Source organism: Plecotus auritus, assembly GCF_963455305.1.
Source record: "Plecotus auritus genome assembly, chromosome: 3".
Lineage (NCBI taxonomy): Eukaryota > Metazoa > Chordata > Mammalia > Chiroptera > Vespertilionidae > Plecotus > Plecotus auritus.
In genome coordinates, this window is record NC_137772.1 from 196,075,132 (window position 1) to 196,093,543 (window position 18,412).

General features: G+C 36.3%; 1 protein-coding gene across 2 annotated transcripts in view; it reads right to left on the reverse strand.

Annotated features, from left to right (window-relative positions):
* The window catches only part of LOC308244909 (solute carrier organic anion transporter family member 1B3-like), a 48,427-nt gene extending 33,245 nt beyond the window's left edge, over positions 1 to 15,182 (reverse strand). The window contains exons 1-4 of one of the 2 annotated variants that reach the window (XM_080661252.1): positions 15,117 to 15,182; positions 11,735 to 11,883; positions 5,086 to 5,227; positions 2,040 to 2,172 (exon numbers count right to left, since the gene is read on the reverse strand). In XM_080661252.1, the coding sequence (XP_080517378.1) occupies positions 2,040 to 2,172; positions 5,086 to 5,227; positions 11,735 to 11,818 (359 nt within the window). In that variant the 5' untranslated portion in view covers positions 11,819 to 11,883; positions 15,117 to 15,182. Of the gene's footprint in view, positions 1 to 2,039; positions 2,173 to 5,085; positions 5,228 to 11,734; positions 11,884 to 12,321; positions 12,394 to 15,116 lie in introns of those variants that run through there. The other variant, XM_080661253.1, reaches the window with a different exon arrangement.
* Between the last annotated feature and the right edge of the window lie 3,230 nt (positions 15,183 to 18,412).

Sequence of the window (18,412 nt, forward strand, 5' to 3'; positions counted from 1 at the left end):
CACAATACGTACATATGCACACACACATTACACACTAACAACCAAAAGTTTCAATCAACAATATTTGTTTCTATTCACATTGTATATTCTTCTATTTTATTCAATTCGATCCTATCCTATTATTGGTTTCAATAATTAATCGAATCAATTTTTTGGTCCACTAGTAGTTCAGAATCTGAAGTTTAAAAAACGCTTCTCTAGAAATTGGGAATTTTAAGCAAGGATAAAATAATTAAATTTGCATTTTAAAATGAATACTCTAATATAGAATATGAGTTAGACTGAAGGATAGATAGGCAGCAAAAAGTCCAGGCCAGAAAGGAGGGAAGCCTCAAGTAGGTTTGGGACAATGGGATGAAAGGATGGTACAACTTTGACAGACAGACAGAATAAGCAAGATTTCGTGACCACTGGTCATTTGTGTTGAAATAAAGAAAAAGTCTAGGGTGAATGAAGCCATTGACTTTGGTTTGAGTTTCTTTGGGGGTAAATATGAGTCATGGAAAGAGTGAATGTGAAAAATCCGAGCTGCTTTTGGTACAGATATGAATTCAGTTTTTAATATATGGATGGGAAATACTTTGTAGGATGTTAAATTGGAGATGTATATGAGGCAGTTGGTTATTTAGATCTTGAGTGTAAGGAAAAGTCACCATGCATAGGTGATAGTTGCATTTAATGCATACAATCCATATGAATCATCTAGAATGAAAAGTGAAGATTGAAGAGGGAATTTAGGGGATAACTGACAGTCTGGTGACAGCAGCTGAAGAAAAGGATGAGCATGATGAAGAAACCACAAAGATAGCAAATAAATCAAGAGAAAATAATACAGTGAAAATCAGAAGGAGAAGTACCAGGAAGAAGAAGGTGCTTATGAAAGTCAAATATGGGGGTGGGGGAGGGGTGAGGAAAGGAATTAATATGGAACCAAAGGCATGATTGTTGGCTTTGGCAATGAGTAGGTAATTAATATTTTTAGCAGAAACTGCTCGTTGTCTCTCAATATCCATTCTTCTCTCTTTCCATTGTAATAGAGGGTGGAATTTTTAGCTAGTAGCATGCCAACTTGGAATAAAGTCTATTTTTTCTAATGTCTTCATATCTGGATGTGAAACATAAATGAGTTTTGGTCAATGTGAAGTCAGAAGTGCTGAACTTCCGAAAATATTCCCTAACCCCCAGGCTGTGTGCACTCTCTTTCTTCTCCTTGTTCTTCCCCTTCCTCTGACCTGTTGCCTGGAACAAGGTTGCCACAATTTGGACCATTGCAGAGCAATATGATAAAAAGAGACACGGACTTACCATCCCTGGGACAGCTGCATTAACTTTGTGTGTGAAAAATAAACCTCTATCTTATTTAAGCCACCCCTGTTGTAGGTTTGCTGTTGTGAGTATCTGACTCTAGGTTTTTATTTATTTATTTTTTATTTATTTCAGAGAGAAAGGGAGAGGGAGAGAGAGATAGAAACATCAATGATGAGAGAGAATCATTGATCGGCTGCTTCTGCATGCCCCCTATAGAGGCTCGAGCCCACAACCCAGGCATGTGCCCTGACTGAAAATTGACCTGTGACCTCCTGCTTCATAGGTTGATGCTCAACCACTGAGCCACGCCGGCCAGGCCTGACTCTAATCTTAACTACACAGTCATCTTAGGAAGAACACTCTCAATGGCTATGGTACCAGAGAAACCCAAATGGCAGCAGGTTGAGTGGTGAAGTTTATTGAATATATAAAATCTTATAGGCAAAGGCGTGAATATACATATATGTTATACTAAAAAGTCATAGAGATCTTACTTATTTCTGATAAAACTGTACACTTTATTCAATGCTATTTACATTTCAAATTTGGTGAAAGCCAGGGTATCTAATGCAGTGAGTTAACTATTACATACAAAATAAACTCCATTTCTACACATACTTAGTGGGTATTGCTCTCAAAAGGTGACTGCTTATCTAAAAGGAAAAAAATAAATTCTATCATTAATTTACAAGTAAATGGTAATTAATGGCACAGAGCTGTTTAACACTTACTATCCCATGAAGAAATGTGGTAAAGCGGTCAAAATACTTCCAATGCCCATAATGAAGCAACCAATTCCAATTACTTTTGGTCTGTGTAGTTTGGATCCAAAGTAACTCACAAATACAATCACAAACAAATTTCCTAGAAAGAGGACAACATTATTTTTATATGTTCACTATAGCAAAAATCGAGTCTAATTTTGTGCTCAGTAGAATGGAAGGCCCCAGAATGAACATACATAGAGCATAGAACATGGTATTATCCCTCAAAGACCATGCAATTTAATTGAGAAGATAAAATGCACTTATAATAAACCACTCACTGTAAAGTTTTATGGGTTCAATTATAAGTAGAATAGGTTTCAGATACAAAAAAAAGCTCTTGACTTACTTGCAATGTTAGTGAAGCAATATTTTATTGCAGAATTTGGAGTTAACTGGATTGCACTGGAATGAAGAAAAATGGAGAAAAACTTTCTGACCTGAGGGAAAGGTATTCATTCATGCACTTATTTGTTCACTCTAGCATTCTTTAAATTCCAGTTAAATACTTGTCATGGTGTTGGGATCCAGAAATATATAAAAATGAACCATGATATCTGTCTGTCCTCTAGATGCTTACATACCAGTGATGAAAACATACAAATAGACAGATGTGCTGTTAGACCACAGAAAGGGGGAGCTTAAATTAATTAAGCGTTTCAGAAAAGTTTCCTGGAGGAGGGGTCAGGAGATTGAATACTGAGTATAAATTATTTACATGAAAAAGGGGAAAAAGAGCATTCCAAGTGGAGGGAGTCACAACCAATTCTGATCCATCTGAGCTACAAGTATAATAACAAACAGACAACAACCAAGAATTACTGAACATTTGATGGAAAAAAATAGCAGGAAATAAGAGCCACAAAAATGAACCGGCAGATAAAGTAACCTGTGAGGAAAGAGTTAAATAAAAAAACTAAAAAGAGGAGAAACTGAAAAAAATCTATTTAGTATTTTAGAGTTACGTGGATATCCATAAAAGAAGAACTGAAAGGCTAAAAATAATAAGAGAATAATAAAGTATTATAAATTTAAAATATCATTAAAATGCACTTGTTGGGGCCTGATAGGATAAGATGAGTGACAGCATCAAATAATATTGTTGGAATATAAAAATAAAAAGTAGAATCTTAGAAAGAAAAACGTAAAGAAAAAATAGCCAGAAAATTTAATATTCATCATATAGATGCCTCAGAAGAAAATGGAGGGGAAGAAAGAAATATAAAATTATAAAACAAATTCAGTGAAGTAAACGAAGTCTCAAGCCTTCAGATGAAAATTTCTCCACCATAAGTAATGTAAAAGCCATAATCCTGGGTGTATGCTGGTAAAATTTCTGAAATTCAGGAATAAAGAAGAGGTACCTGTCGGTGCATGACAAGGATATTGGTAATGATTTATCGTACAACATTAGGTACATAAAACAGTAGATAAATGTTTTTAAATGTTCTGAGGGAAAATAGATTTTGAACTTTTATTTATATACTCAGACAAATTATCGCTTGACTATGATAGTAAAATAAATACATTTTACAACAAGCAAGGGCTCAGAAAATGTCATGTGTTCGAATATTTCTGGAAAAAATAGCTGCATGAAAATAATCTTCAGGAAAAAATAAGCATGAGATTTGAAGTCATAAGAGTCAAGAAACAGTGGCAAGCAAAGAAACCAGTAAAACTTATATCCAAGTCAAAATAAGTGCTGTTAAACAGCTACAAGGTTTTTAAAAAATATTAAGAAGCAATTTTGCAATAAAAAGAGACATACAGTAAATTAGAATTAAAGGAGACATATAATAAATTAGATTATTTAATTAAATAGATTAACAGACTAATACTAACATGCTAGACGGTGTCACTAAACCAGGGAGGTGAAAGAGTGAAGGATATTTAGGGTGTAATATCCTTTGGATCATGAAAAGTCAGAATTCATAACAAAAAAATAGATGTGTCTTCCTTCATACAATTATTTTTCACTCAGCATCTAAATACTAGAGACCTGATGCACGAAATTTATTCAAGGGGCTCGGCCCCCTCCGCCTCAGTGGCTGTCTCGGCCCCCACCTGCTGCCACGGTGGTCACCTCTGCCTCAGCCCTTGCCAGCTGCAGCAGCCGGTGGGGGGGTGAGGTTGGGGGTTGGGGCTCTGCCTCAGTCCCTGCCGCCAAGGCAGCCACCACGGCCCTCACAGCTCCGGTTTCATCCTGAAGGTCATCCAGAAGGATGTCCGGAAGGACATCTGGTCTAATTAGCATATTATGCTTTTATTATTATAGACATTTTAAAGTTAAGAGATAAACAACAAATTGTAGAAAATATTTGTAAACTATACAACAGACATAATTTTAAAGACCTTTTAAGTTATTAAACAGTGAGAAAAAAAGGAAAAATGGGCAGAGGCAATGAGCTCTAATTTATAAAATAAGATAAAATAATGTTCAATAATTCTATAAAACCCTCATTATTATGAGAGAAATCTAAATCAAAATGAAGACAACAAAGCAAGGGACTAAAAAAAGACTTTTAACCCAAATTTTACACCCAGTTAAACAGTAGAAACTTAACAGAGGTTCTTCTAAAGCTGTTCTTTCCTCCTCAAATAATCAAAATAATAATTCTCTCTCCAATTAGAAAAAAACTTTTTTTTTGTTTGTTTGTAATAGGGAAGCTTGAGAGAGGGAAGGTAAAGCCCTGAAAAGTATTTGTTTGTAAGTAATGAGATTGTATAAATCAGGGTTTTTCAACCTCTGTACTATTGACATTCTGGGATGGATGTCAATGTTGGGGCTGCTCTGTGCACTGTAGGATGTTCAGTACATTCCTGACTTTTACTACAAGATGCCATTAGCAAGCCTTCCCCCCTCAGTTATGACAACCCAAAATGTCTTCAGATGATGCCAAATGGAGGCAAATTTATCCATTATTGAGAACCAGTGGTGAAGAGCATATATGAAAAGTTTTTACCTCTGCAAATCTGGTTACTAAGTAATAATCAAAAGAGAAATAAAACTTACCAATTTCAAAGCTTCCATCAATTAAGCCAGCAACAGAAGATGTTAAGTCAAATCTTCTTTCTATTTGGGTGATGGAACTTTTCATAATGGCTCCACTTAGTGCCCTAGAAATAAAGGTGAATGAGAGGGCTGCCAAGAACATCTAAGAAAAAGCAGAAGGGAAAGGAAAAATGCTTACTCACAGAACTACATGTTTATATGTTAATTAAAATAGCCTTTCCTCTTTACTTAAAAACCTTATTTTATCATAAAAAAATACCTACCTTTCCTCTGTACCAACTGGTACTTCTTAGTCCTTTTTCAGTATAATGTTAGCATCACTATACTAATAAAGCATCATTTTCTAACATGATTACAACATCAGATTTTTAAATTAATGTCATGAACTGATTGATAAGAAACTAGATAATGGTCTGAGGTGGCTATGATGATAAGCTATTATTCCCAAAATGAACAGCATAAGCTAACTTTGAGGATAAAGGCTACATGTTATCAGACATAGCACTACCAGGAAAGCCAGGTGAAAACAATGGAAAGTTTTCATTTATTAAACACTACTACTATTGGAGAAATCCAAATTAAAATGAAGAAAACAAAGCAGTATATTTAATGTTCTCAAAAGTATTTTTAACCTCATAGGTTGTAGATGTTTTATTTTCAATTTCATGTTAACAAAATTTATTGATTCATCCTTCTTATAATCCATATTCATACTCACAAGTTCCTTTTGCTTCTAGTATGAAAATCTAATCTTGTTATGCATTACATGTTTCTATCCCCCACTCAGTTCATATGTTGAAACCACAATCTCTTTATCATGTGGAACCCTCATGATAAGATTATTGTCCTTATTAGAGTTTGCTTCTCTCTTTCCTTGCCATGCAAAGACCCCCAAAAGATAACCATCTGAAAATCAGAAAGTGGGTTCTCACCAGAACCCAGTCATGTTGGGTTCCAATCTCCAGAACTGTGAGAAGTCAATTTAAGTTGTTTAAACCACTGACTCTACAGCATTCTGTTAGAGCAGGTCACGCTGACTTAGACAAGCCCTTCTCATTACCCCCTACACTACCAGTGGTAGCTACCACCCTGTCTAGCATGGATTATTGCATTAGCCTCCTAATAGATCTTTCTGCATCTGTTCTCATCTACAGTCTCTTCTCAACACAGTATGAAGAAAAAGTCTTCCTAACTGAATATTAGATCATGCCAACATTCCCTTTCCTTCCATTCCAGTCACAGTAATTTCTAGTCTTTCCAATGGCCTATAGCCTCCCCCACTGGATATCCCTTCCCCACAAATACTCCTTTTTACCTTTCTAATTTTATGCTCTGTTTCTCTCTCTCTCCCTTCCTCTCTCTCTAAAATTAATAAAAACATGTCCTCAGGTGAGAATTAGAGAGAGAGAGAGAGAGAGAGAGAGAGAGAGAGAGAGAGAGATGCAGAGAGCTCTCATGCCTTTTTTCCAACATATAAAGACACAATGAGAAGACACCTATCTATGAATCAAGAAGTGGACCATTGTGTAAATGTACTATCTCCAGGGGTCCTCAGACTTTTTAAACAGGGGGCCAGTTCACTGTCCCTCAGACCGTTGGAGGGCCGGACTATAGTTTAAAAAAAAAACTGAACAAATTCCTATGCGCACTGCGGGCCTGGGACGAATTGGCTGCTAAGCAGGACAGGCAGTGGCACCCAGCGGGCCGGATAAATGTCCTCGGTGGGCCGCATGTGGCCTGCGGGCCATAGTTTGAAGACGCCTAATACACAATGGAATACTATGCTGCTGTAAAAAGAAGGAATTCTTACCATTTGCAACAGAATGGATGGAACTAGAGAGCATTATGCTAAGTGAAATAAGCCTGTCAGAGAAAGCTAAACATCACATGATCTCACTCATTTGTGGAATATAATGAACAACGTAAACTGATGAACAAAAACAGATCCAGAGACAGAGAAGCATCGACCAGACTGTCAAACCTCAGAGGGAAGGTAGAAGAGGGAGGGGGTAAGGGGGAAAGATCAACCAAAGGACTTGTATGCATGCATATAAGCCTAACCAATGGATGCAGACAACAGGGGGGTGAGGGCATGAGTGGGGGTTGGGGGGGCAATGGGGGGGGATAAGGACACATATGTAATACCTTTACCAATAAAGAAAAAAAAAGTGGACCATTGTCATCACATTGATCATATATTTCTCAGTCTCCAGAACTATAAGAAATAAGTGTTTGTTGCTTGAGCCATTGTATTTTTGTTACAGCTGCCTGAACAGATGGGAAAATATATTCCATGTAAATAAGAACCCCAATAGCAGTAGTTATATCAAACAAAATATATTTTAAGACAAAAATCATCACAAGAGAAAAAGAAGAACATTATATAATGATAAAGGGTCAATTTATTAGGAAGTTATAACAATTATAAATATACATGCACCTAACATTAGAACACCCAAATATATGAAGCAAACATTGACAGAGCTAAAGGCAGAAATGGAAACACAATAAGAGTAAGAGATTCATACCCCACTTTCAATATGAACAACCAGACAAAAAATCATAAGGAAACATTTGACTTGTACAACACCATAAGCCATTGGACCCAATTGGACTTAGGTATATACAGAACACTCCACCAAGAAGCAGCAGAATATATATTTTTCTCAAGTGCAAATGAAACATTCTATATGAGAGACCACATATTAGACCACAAAACATCTTAAAAATTTAATAAGATTGAAATAATATAATGTATCTTTTCTGATCACAATGGAATAAAACTAGAAATCAATAGCAGGAGGAAGTTGGGAAAATCCACAAATATGTGGAAATTAACAACATACTCTTAAACAACCTGTGGATCAAAGAATAAATCACAAGGGAATTTAGGAAATACTTGAAAAACAAATGCAAATGAAAATACAACATATTAAACCATCTGGGATATAGTAAAAGCAGGACTAAGGGGAAAGTTTAAAGTGATAAATGATTGCATTAAAAGTAAAGATCTTAAATCAACAACCTAACCTTACACCTCAAAAAGAAGAATAAACTAAATCCAAAGTTATCAAAAGGAAAAAAATAATAAAAGATTAGAGGTAAATAAAAAGGGAATATAAAGCAATTAATGAAAGTAACACTTAGATTTTTTAAGAGATCAACAAAATTGACAAACCCTAAGCAAGATTAAGTAAGAAAAAGAGAGAAGATTTAAACAGCTAACATTGCAAATGAAAGAGGAAACATTACAAATGATGTCACAGAAATAAAATAAATTATAAAACTACGATGAGCAATTACATGCTAACAAACTGGCTAATCTTAAGAAATGAATAAGTTACTAGAAATATACAACTTACCAAGATTGAATAATCTATAATAATAAAAGCATAATATGCTAATTAGACCAGACAGTGGAACGACCTTTCGGACGTCCTTCCAGACCAAGCTGGGGCTGCAAGGGCCAAGGCAAGCCGTCACGGCTGTGAGGGTCAAGCCCCTTGCATGAATTTCGTGCATTGGGCCTCTAGTGAAGAACTAAAAAGCCTAAATATATCTAAATCTAGTGAGGAGATTGAAGCAGTAATAAGAAGGAAACTTCCAACAAAGAAAGCCCATGGCTAGATGGCTTTACTGGAGATTCTAACAAATATGTAAAGGAAAATTAATGCTAATCCTTCTCAAACTCTTCCAAAGAATCAAAGAGGAGGGAACACTTCCAAATTCATTCCATCATGTCACATTACCCTCTTATCAAAACCAGACAAAGGCATCAACAGATCAAAAAGAAATCTACAGATCAATATCCCTGATGAATAGTGATGCAAAAATCTTCAACAAAATACTAGCAAACAGAATCCAATAACACATTAAGAAGATCATATACTTTGACCAAGTGGAATTTATACCTGGAATGCACATCTGGTTCAACATATGAAAATCAATCAGTGTATCACATTAACAAAATGAAAGACAAAGCCACGTGATTATATTAACAGATGCAGAAAAGCAATGGACAGAATTCAACACCCTTTTGTGATAAAAACACTCAACAAATTAGGAACAGAAGAAAGTACCTTCACATAATAAAAGCCATATATGAAAAGCACATAGTTAACATCATACTCAATGGTAAAACACTGAAAAGGCAGATATGCCAATTCTGTCCTCTTCTATTCAACGGAGTTAGTGCTGGAAGTTCTAACCAGAGTAATTTTGGCAAGAAAAATAAATAAAATGTAGACAGTTCATAAGTGAAGAAGTAAAATTGTCCCTGGTTTCTATATGTAGAAAACTCTAAAGACTCCACAAACAAGAACTTATAAATTAATTCAGTAAAGATGTAGAATACAAAATCAACACTGAAAAAGTTGCATTTCTATACAAATCAGTTGCATTTCTATGCACTAACAATAAAATTATCTGAAAAAAATTAGAAAAATAATCATTTACATGGCAAAATATCAAGAAGTCTAATGATGCCAAGTGCTGGAGAGAATATGTATCCTGATTTTCTCTTATAAATTCCTTATGATCATGTAAATTAGTATGACCACTTAAATAGCAATTTAGCATTAATCTTGTAAAATCGAGTATCTACATACTCTATATTCTAGCAATTTCAGTCAAAGGTAATGGCAAGAAAAACTATACCAGGAGATATGCATGAGAATATTCATATGTACATTATTTATAATATAAAATCCCTGAAAACAATCTAAATGCCCACAGAGAAATAAATTATGATATATTCATATAGTAACATTATATATAGCATTACAATGTACAGATCACTTGTATGTGACTAAACAATTTAATAAGCAAATAGTATATATATTTCATCTGTAATAGGGAGATAATAGCATCCAGCTGACAGAATTGGGGTAAGAAATTATGGTAGAAATCCATGAAGTAGATAGAAGTAAATAAATTTAAGTAAAACATGAGAATAGTGCCTAGCATATAGTAAGTGTTCCATACATTTTAGCTATTATTGTTACTATTGCTTCTCTGATCTTCATTATTGGCCTGCAATTAACTTTATACACACTGCTAACTTGTTAACTTTTTTTTTAAAAAAATCCTCACCTGAGGATACCTTTCTGTTGATTTTTCAAGAGAGTGGAAGGGAGAGGGAGAGACAGAAAGAGAGAAACATTGATGTGAGAGAGACACATCAATTGATTGCCTTCCACATGCACCCCGAACAGGGCCGGAAGCCTTCATCCAAGGCATGTGCTCTTGACTGGAATTGAACCCAGGACCCTTCAGTCAGCAGGCCAATGCTCTATCCACTGCGCAAACTGGCTAGAACTAACTTGCTAACTTTTCTCCAAATACTGCAAGGGACCACTCTATTTGCTTCAGCCAGTTTGTTGTTACCTTGCTATGCATGTGCAAATAAAATCACTGTAACCCTCAATATTTAAAAGCAGAAATAATCTAGCATAGCATATTACCCCCAGACAGAAGAATGTAATACAATTGCATTAACCAATACTTTTTCCTTGTGACTGCCATTCTGCTTAAATATTATTCAAATATTTCATCAGAACAGACTTTACCAGCAATCTCTACAAACAAACAAAAGTCATGTTCCCTGGACAAAGTTAAAATAGACCTTATATAACATTACTGGAATTGAGAATGATCTCTGTGGTCTTTTAAAAAATTGAATTTATTGGGGTGATCTTGGTCTACAAAACCATATAGGTCTCAAGTGTACACTCAACAAAACATCTTCACACTGCATTGTGTGCCCATCACCCCAAGCAACATCTCTTTTCTTCCCCATTTTCCCCAGCCTTCCTTTGCCCACCTTCATCTCAGTTTGATAAGACAACAAATTTGACTGAAGAAAACTAAACTAGAAGTAAAAAGTCAGCTGTGATTTTTTTATTTCCTCACAACTTCCCTAATGGGGTTTAAAGGCTTTGACTTGCGTTCAAGGGTTTTCAATTTACTAGTTAGATGAAATGAGGCAAATATTCAATGTCTCTGAGTCTTGGTACCTTCAAGGAGTAACATTTTCATGTCTATGAAAACCCCTAATATGGTCTATATTATTTAGTGTCTCACAGTTTTGTGACAAAAGCAGGATTATTACTTTTACTAACTTGCACATGGAAAAATTCAATGGCTTTCCTAAGTCAGCAACGAGGCCAGGTCTTTCAATTGTTATTGCAGATCTCTTTTCCATCAGACAATATGTAAGTAATTAAAATAAAAAATGCTGGCCTCTAAAAGGTCAAGACTACAAAGTAATTCACAAGACTGAGTAATCTTCTCTGGTTATAGGTCAATTGTAAGACTATTTTTACATATCCATTACCCAACAATTTTATTTTAATCACATTTACAAATTTCTTTTGGCCCATCAAGAACCAAAGAAAACATAACAAATTATCTCTAAATATTTAATATTAATAAACTCTTAGCCATCAGAAATATTACCAAAATATATTTTTTCAGATTTAAAACTGATTTAAATCAAGATATGGATAACTCTTTTAAAATTTCAATGTATGCTTCAGTTGAAAACTAATTTGAAGTATAATGCTCTTTTTTAAAGACCGGTAGCCTTTTATTTAAAGAAAAAAATCTCCCTTTCACTTATTTTAGTTTGAAAACATGAAACTCATTCTACCTTGAATCCATCGCAGCATTTACTTTTTCCTTTCCTTGATGGTTGTGCCTCTGCTGTCTTATTTAAATCTTGATTTGGGTCCATCGTTGAACTCCAGGTATTATGTGACTATTTTCAATTGTCCCCGATGTTTTGTTCAAAGCAATGACCTATTCAGGAAGAAAAAGTGTAACTTATTTCACTTTAACAATATACAATTCAGAAATCAGAAAATCAAGGTCACCATCAATCAAACCATAAACCACTGATTCATTCAGAGCCTATTATGTCTGAGCACTGGGCTAGGTGAATGTTGGCACACACATACAAAACACAGAGTCCTAGCTTTAGGGAGATTATAATTTAGTTAAAAGATAAATTTATGGAAATAAATTAAAACAATGAACATATAAGATAACAGAGAATTACACACAAACATTTTAAAACACATGAAGCTTATGTAACATACATACATCAGGCACATCAGAGCCTTCTTGCATTTGGAACACTAAACAGCACTTCAGCATTATGCTTGGGAGCTGTTCTAACAGCAGAATCACCAACAGAAAGCGGAGAAATATGACACTGATAGACTATGAAAAGGCTACCTGATTACAGTATGAGAGCTGAAACAAGAAAGAAGAACCATATGTTTTTTTCCCTCAACTGGGGACACGTGTGTTGGACAACTCAATTTTTTGTTACTCTGTGCAGTATTGATTTGGAGGTTACAAATTAATTCAAATTAATTTTAGTAAGTAGGCCAATTTGCAAACCTAGAATCTACAAATAATGAGGATCACCTATATATTTTATTAATTTATTCAACAAGGATTTATTGATTCCCTACATTATAAATATATAAATATCATGAATATATAATGTATATTTATTGAATAATGTATAAATATAGAAATGATCACTATCTGAAAATATTACCACTTAATATATATATTTGATTTTAGAGAGGAAGGGAGAGGGAGAGATAGAAACATCAATGATGAGAATCATTGATCAATTGCCTTCTGCATGCCCCCTACTGGGGATAGAACCCACAACCCAAGCATGTGCCCTGACTGGGAATTGAATAATAACCTCCTGGTTCATAGGTGGATGCTCACACACTGAGGCACACCAGCAGGGTCAAAATATCATCACTTTTGTATATGTGAATAACACAGGCATGACTGCAGAAACTCACACCTCTGTACATCTATGTTAATCTGTTATTCCACTTTTTCCATGTGCTCCTGTGCAATTACTGAGTGGAGTGGAGTGAGGATAAAATCAATAATTGGGTGGCCCCAAAGTCATAAGCAGCTTTTTGATAAATTTCATGTCATTGTTTTTCATCAACACCTCTTCCTGTATCTTCTCTCAGGATATAAATGTTAGAAAATAATGTTTTATTGCTTAATTCTATCATTGCAAATCTCTAGGAATGATTTGAAAAATGGGTAGTCACCCTTTAGCTTTAGGTTTCTATGTTGATTTTTGGTTACTGAACAAATATTCTTATAAACTATTACCTCACCACTTTCAGCCTTGCTTTTTGCAATTGATTAAATCACAATTATCCTGTCTCTTGCCTTTTTAATATCCTATGCATGTCATCAAAATCTTTCAGAGGATCCTTGTACCATACAAAATAAAATATTCATGATTTCTATTTGAGATACTTCACAAACGAAACCCAGACCTTACTTTTAATCTTATTTCCCAAATACCCCACCACAAGCATCTTCAGCCACATGAAACCACTGTCCCTAAGAACAAAAACTCTCAGCCCTCTCTATGTTTCCTCTGAACCTGTAAGGTTCTTCCTCATCTCTTGATTGTAATTCTGCCCCAAGTTTCCTCTCTTAGATATGTTCCCAGTTACTCCCCATTGAAATAACTTCTCCCATACTGTTGTTCCCTGGAGCATATACTCTGTAAAGCAGTCATTACTCTTCCTGCATTTCAGTCCGAACTTCTCTCCCAGATATTGGGAAAATATCCAGAAAAAAAGTTGGAAATGCAGGCAACTTTACCCTCATTTCTTAGACTGATTAAGTTGTAATAAATAACTACAGAGCAATTAGAAATTTGGCCAATCAATGTGGGCTTGGCTTAAACCTGAAAATGTACTTTTCTATGGACATATATTTTTTTCCCCCTGAGAGTTGCAAACAATGATATATAAATAAATTTTATGTTTAAAAGATAGGAGCACAGGCATTCAGATAGAGCATTGCAACTCTTTCCTCCCTGAGCGGAACAGCCCAGCTCTGCCTAATTTGATTGGGGTGGAGCAGAGGGCAGGCTCTCACCAGCCTCTGCTTATCTCTGTAAAGCTTTTACTACCTGAGGGATCATAGAAAATCTGTGCAAGCAAGTGGCCCAACTTCTACATTGTACCTGTGAAACTAAGGAGAAAAAATGGGAAACAGCATGGACTAACTTCTCAGCCCTTTTACAAGGGGACTTCCTTCATCCTCCACCTTATTTTGACAATAACAATCATCTTATTAGGTATCCACCCTCCTGAATGAGAGAAGGAACTAACATTTATTGAGTCCTTAGTTTGCATCAGGAACTGTGCTGAACATTTTTCCTCCTTTTAATAAGAGATAGAATTATCTGAAAAACCTTTCTTTTTCCTTCACCTTGAGTTAAACTTGAGTAGAAAAGAGGAAACAAGAGGTCGGCATGTGACTTTGGGACACCTTCCATTTCTTGATGTTTGTCAGCTCACTCTCCACCCTACATTATGTACAGTTAAGATTGAATCAAAGAAATAGGGGTTAGGTCTAGTAATTGTATAGAGTTAGTCAGAATAATTAACTTGTAACATATTTTGAGAAAGTAACCTGAGTCCCATTTTCATACTTGAAATTCCAGTTCTCTAGAAAGTAATGGGAACAGAGTTTCAAACTTTATATTTAAATTATGAATATCTGATTTTCTGTATTTTATTTTTAAGAGTATATAAATCAGAGGCTCATCTGTTTCCAGAAGGGATATTTAATAGGTTTTAAGGGTTTTGAACATAAGTGTGTAGCAGTCACAGGAATAAAGTGTGTAATATTTATCATGTCCATCAAAATACAGGATGTCCTCCCCAAAATGTATACACACTTTAACAGCTGATAGCTCAATTTTGAAAATGAAATGTATTTTAATAAACACTTCCTTTATAGTTATTCAAATTGTGTGCAATGGGGGGGGGGGGATAAAGGAGACATATGTAATACTATTTGTAATATTTCAAACAATAAAAAAAATAAATAAAAAAAATTAAAAAAAAAGACAAAGTGTGTGTATACATTTTTTGGGACACCCTATATTTTGTCCTTAAAATTTGTGGAATTTTCTCACATAGTAAAAAATTTTGAAATTAGAGAAACTCAAAGGCTCTTACCTGAACTCAGAATCCTACAGCAGCAGCAAGAAGTCCATCCCTTTAACTGTTGTTAAAGTCTGTTTTTAAATAGTTAGTTGGCTTTTCTTTTTTATCAGTGCAATGATGATTAACCATCAGGTCATTGTCCTAGGCAGATAGAAGAAAATTAACTAGGTATTCTAAGAGTCTGTTCTAGACTCTTGTATTTTAAAGATTATATTTGTCAGACTTTATAAATTCTGTAAAAGTTCATTTATTGTGCTTTATTTCTGAGAATAACTTTGTTTAGTTAATTAAAATGGTTTCTTAAGATTTTTTCTTTAAATATACAAATGAAAGAGATTATAAAACCCTTCCAAATAGAAAACAGTTCAAGGCCTTTAAAAAAAAGTCAACAGGTTACTTTAGCATTCAAAAGATAAAACACACCTTTTTTTGGAAGGGAGAGAGAGAGAGAGAGAAACATCAATCTATTGCCTCATATATGTGCCCTGATTGAGGATCAAACCCACAACCTATGTATGTGCCCTGTCTGGGAATCAAACCAGCAACCTTTTGGTATATGGAATGATGCTCCAACCAATTCAGCCATTGGCCAGGGTTAGAATAAACTCTTTTTGCTTGATATTTGCGGGGAAGTACTAATATGATGTGGATGGAAACTGGATGTCTCATATGAAATAGTAAATAACCAATTTACTAAAAGACTACTGGCCTGGTACACGAAATTTATGCATGGGTTGTGTGGGAGGGTGTCCCTCAGCCCGGCCTGCACCATCTCCAATCTGGGACCCCTCTGGGGATGTCCGACTGTCGGTTTAGGCCCGATCCCACAGGTATCGGACCTAAATCGGCATTTGGACATCTCTCTCGCAATCTGGGACCTCTGGCTCCTAACCATCACCTGCCTGCCTGCCTGATCACCCCTAACTACTCTGCCTGCCGGCATGCTCACCCCCAACTGCCCCCCCTGCCAGCCTTCTTGCCCCCAACTGCCCCCCTCTGCTGGCCTGCTTGCCCCCAACTGCCCCCCCTGCCAGCCTGATCACCTTCAACTGCCCTCCCCTCCTGGCCTGATCACCTTCAACTGCCCTCCCATCCTGGCCTGATCACCTTCAACTGCCCTCCCCTCCTGGCCTGATCACCTTCAACTGCCCTCCCCTCCTGGCCTGATCACCCCTGACCACCTCTGCCTCGGCCCCGCCACCATGGCTTTGTCCAGAAAGTCTCCTAGAAGGTCTCCTGGTCTAATTAGCATATTACCCTTTTATTAGTATAGATAGGTTTTCCAAGTGACAAAATTTTAAAAAATGATAAAAGTCAATACTTCACTTCATGGTAGATTACATCAAAGCCTGAAGAAAGAAAGGTTACATAGATTTCTTCTTTGACTTGGCTTTAGAGAAGAGGGGAGCTTGAACCAATTGAAAATTTTCTTTTGGAGGGGTTAAGTTTCATCCCTCATTCATTTAATCACTAAATCAGACATTTTTGACTCCCTATGATACCTCAGTCATTGGGTTCTGTTCTGGAGGTATACTGATTTAAATCTCACATGAAAAAAATATGTATATTTGTTATATTATATGTGTAACTATTACATATAGCTATTATATAGAGAATACATTAATAGCTATCTTATCTAATAAAAGAGTAATATGCAAATTGACCATCACACCAAGACACAAGATGGCTGCCCCCATGTGGTCAAAGATGGCTGCCCCCATGTGGACACAAGATGGCCAGCAAAGAAGGGCAGTTGTGGGAAGTTAGGGGTGACCAGGCCAGCAGAGGAGGGCAGTTGGGGGGAGGACCCAGGCCTGCAGGGGAGGGCAGTTGGGGGAACCAGGCCTGCATTGGAGGGCAGTTGGCAGGAACCAGGCCTGCAGTGGAGGACAGTTGGTGGGGACCCAGGCCTGCAGGGGAGGAGAGTTGGGGGGGACCCAGGCCTGCAGGGGAGGACAGTTGTGGGGACCAGGCCAGCAGGGGAGGGCAGTTGTGGGGGTCCACGCCTGCAGGGGAGGGCAGTTGGGAGCCAGCAGTCCAGGATTGTGACAGGGATGTCCCAGATTGGAGAGGGTACAGGCTGGGCTGAGGGACACCCTCTCCCCACCCCCGGCACAAATTTCATGCACCGGGCCTCTAGTTATATATATGACTATTATAAAGAACAATACACACACATATACACAGACATAAATATGTAGCAATGTAAGCATGTATATATGAAAACATTGTTATCCCTTATCACTTCTGAAGAACAATTTTTGAAACAACTGCAACAATATACGTACAAGTTCTATATATTGGCTATTTGATAGATTAGTGGTATCATGGTTTATTCTTGAAAGTTTGGAATCATGTGAAGAATCAGAGAGTGTGGAGAGGGAGAGGGGTTTTGGAAATTATTATTTTTAATTAAATATATTTTTATTGATTTTAGAGAAGAAAGTAGAGGGAGTGAGATACAGAAACATCAATGATGAGAGAGAATCATTGATTGGCTGCTTCCTGCATGCCCTACCCTGGGGATTGAGCCCACAACCTGGGCATGTGCCCTTGATTGGGAATTGAACTGTGACCTCCTGGTTCATAGGTTGATGCTCAACCACTGAGCAACACTAGCTAGGCAGTTTGGGAAATTCTTAATTTCTCAATTAAGGGAAACTGGGAGATTAGGTCCCAGCTCCCAATAGTCCTCTGCTGAATCATAATCTATATGGCAGTCTAAGCTCACACTCAGGGCATTCTAATTCAGTTGAGCAAAGATTATGCTTTTTATGCATTTAAAAAAAAATAAGACTTCAGTTAATTTTTATGTAACGCCAAATTTTGAGAACCACTGTAGCAGAGATAGAGAACATTTTCAGTTGTTTTTGTAGATTTTCCTTTCATTCAGAGTAGGAATACAGTTTAGGTGTTCCCATGTTAATGTTTTTCTCTGCAAATTTTTATTCCTCAAGGTACATCCCATAAGGTAAATAAGACAAATGAACTGAGAACCTTTATACTCCCTAAACTAAAGCTATCTGGTGAAATTCTGGAGTGTTTTCAGAGGTCAAAGAGCACTTTTTGTGACCTTTTCTCTGCCGTGACTGTGTAAGTGGTGAGACTGTGCTGTGCGACTTGTGAAAGAATATAGTTGGTCAGAGAAAAGGAGTTGCAACAGTTCTTTCAAGGTCAATATTATGCCAACATCCCTGGGTCAGGAGAACTGCAAAGTTTGCTTTAAAAATCCATTAATATTTACTTCAGAGATAATCATTACAGTTCTGATGACATGCCATGTTCTTTGAAATCTGATAAATTTTGAT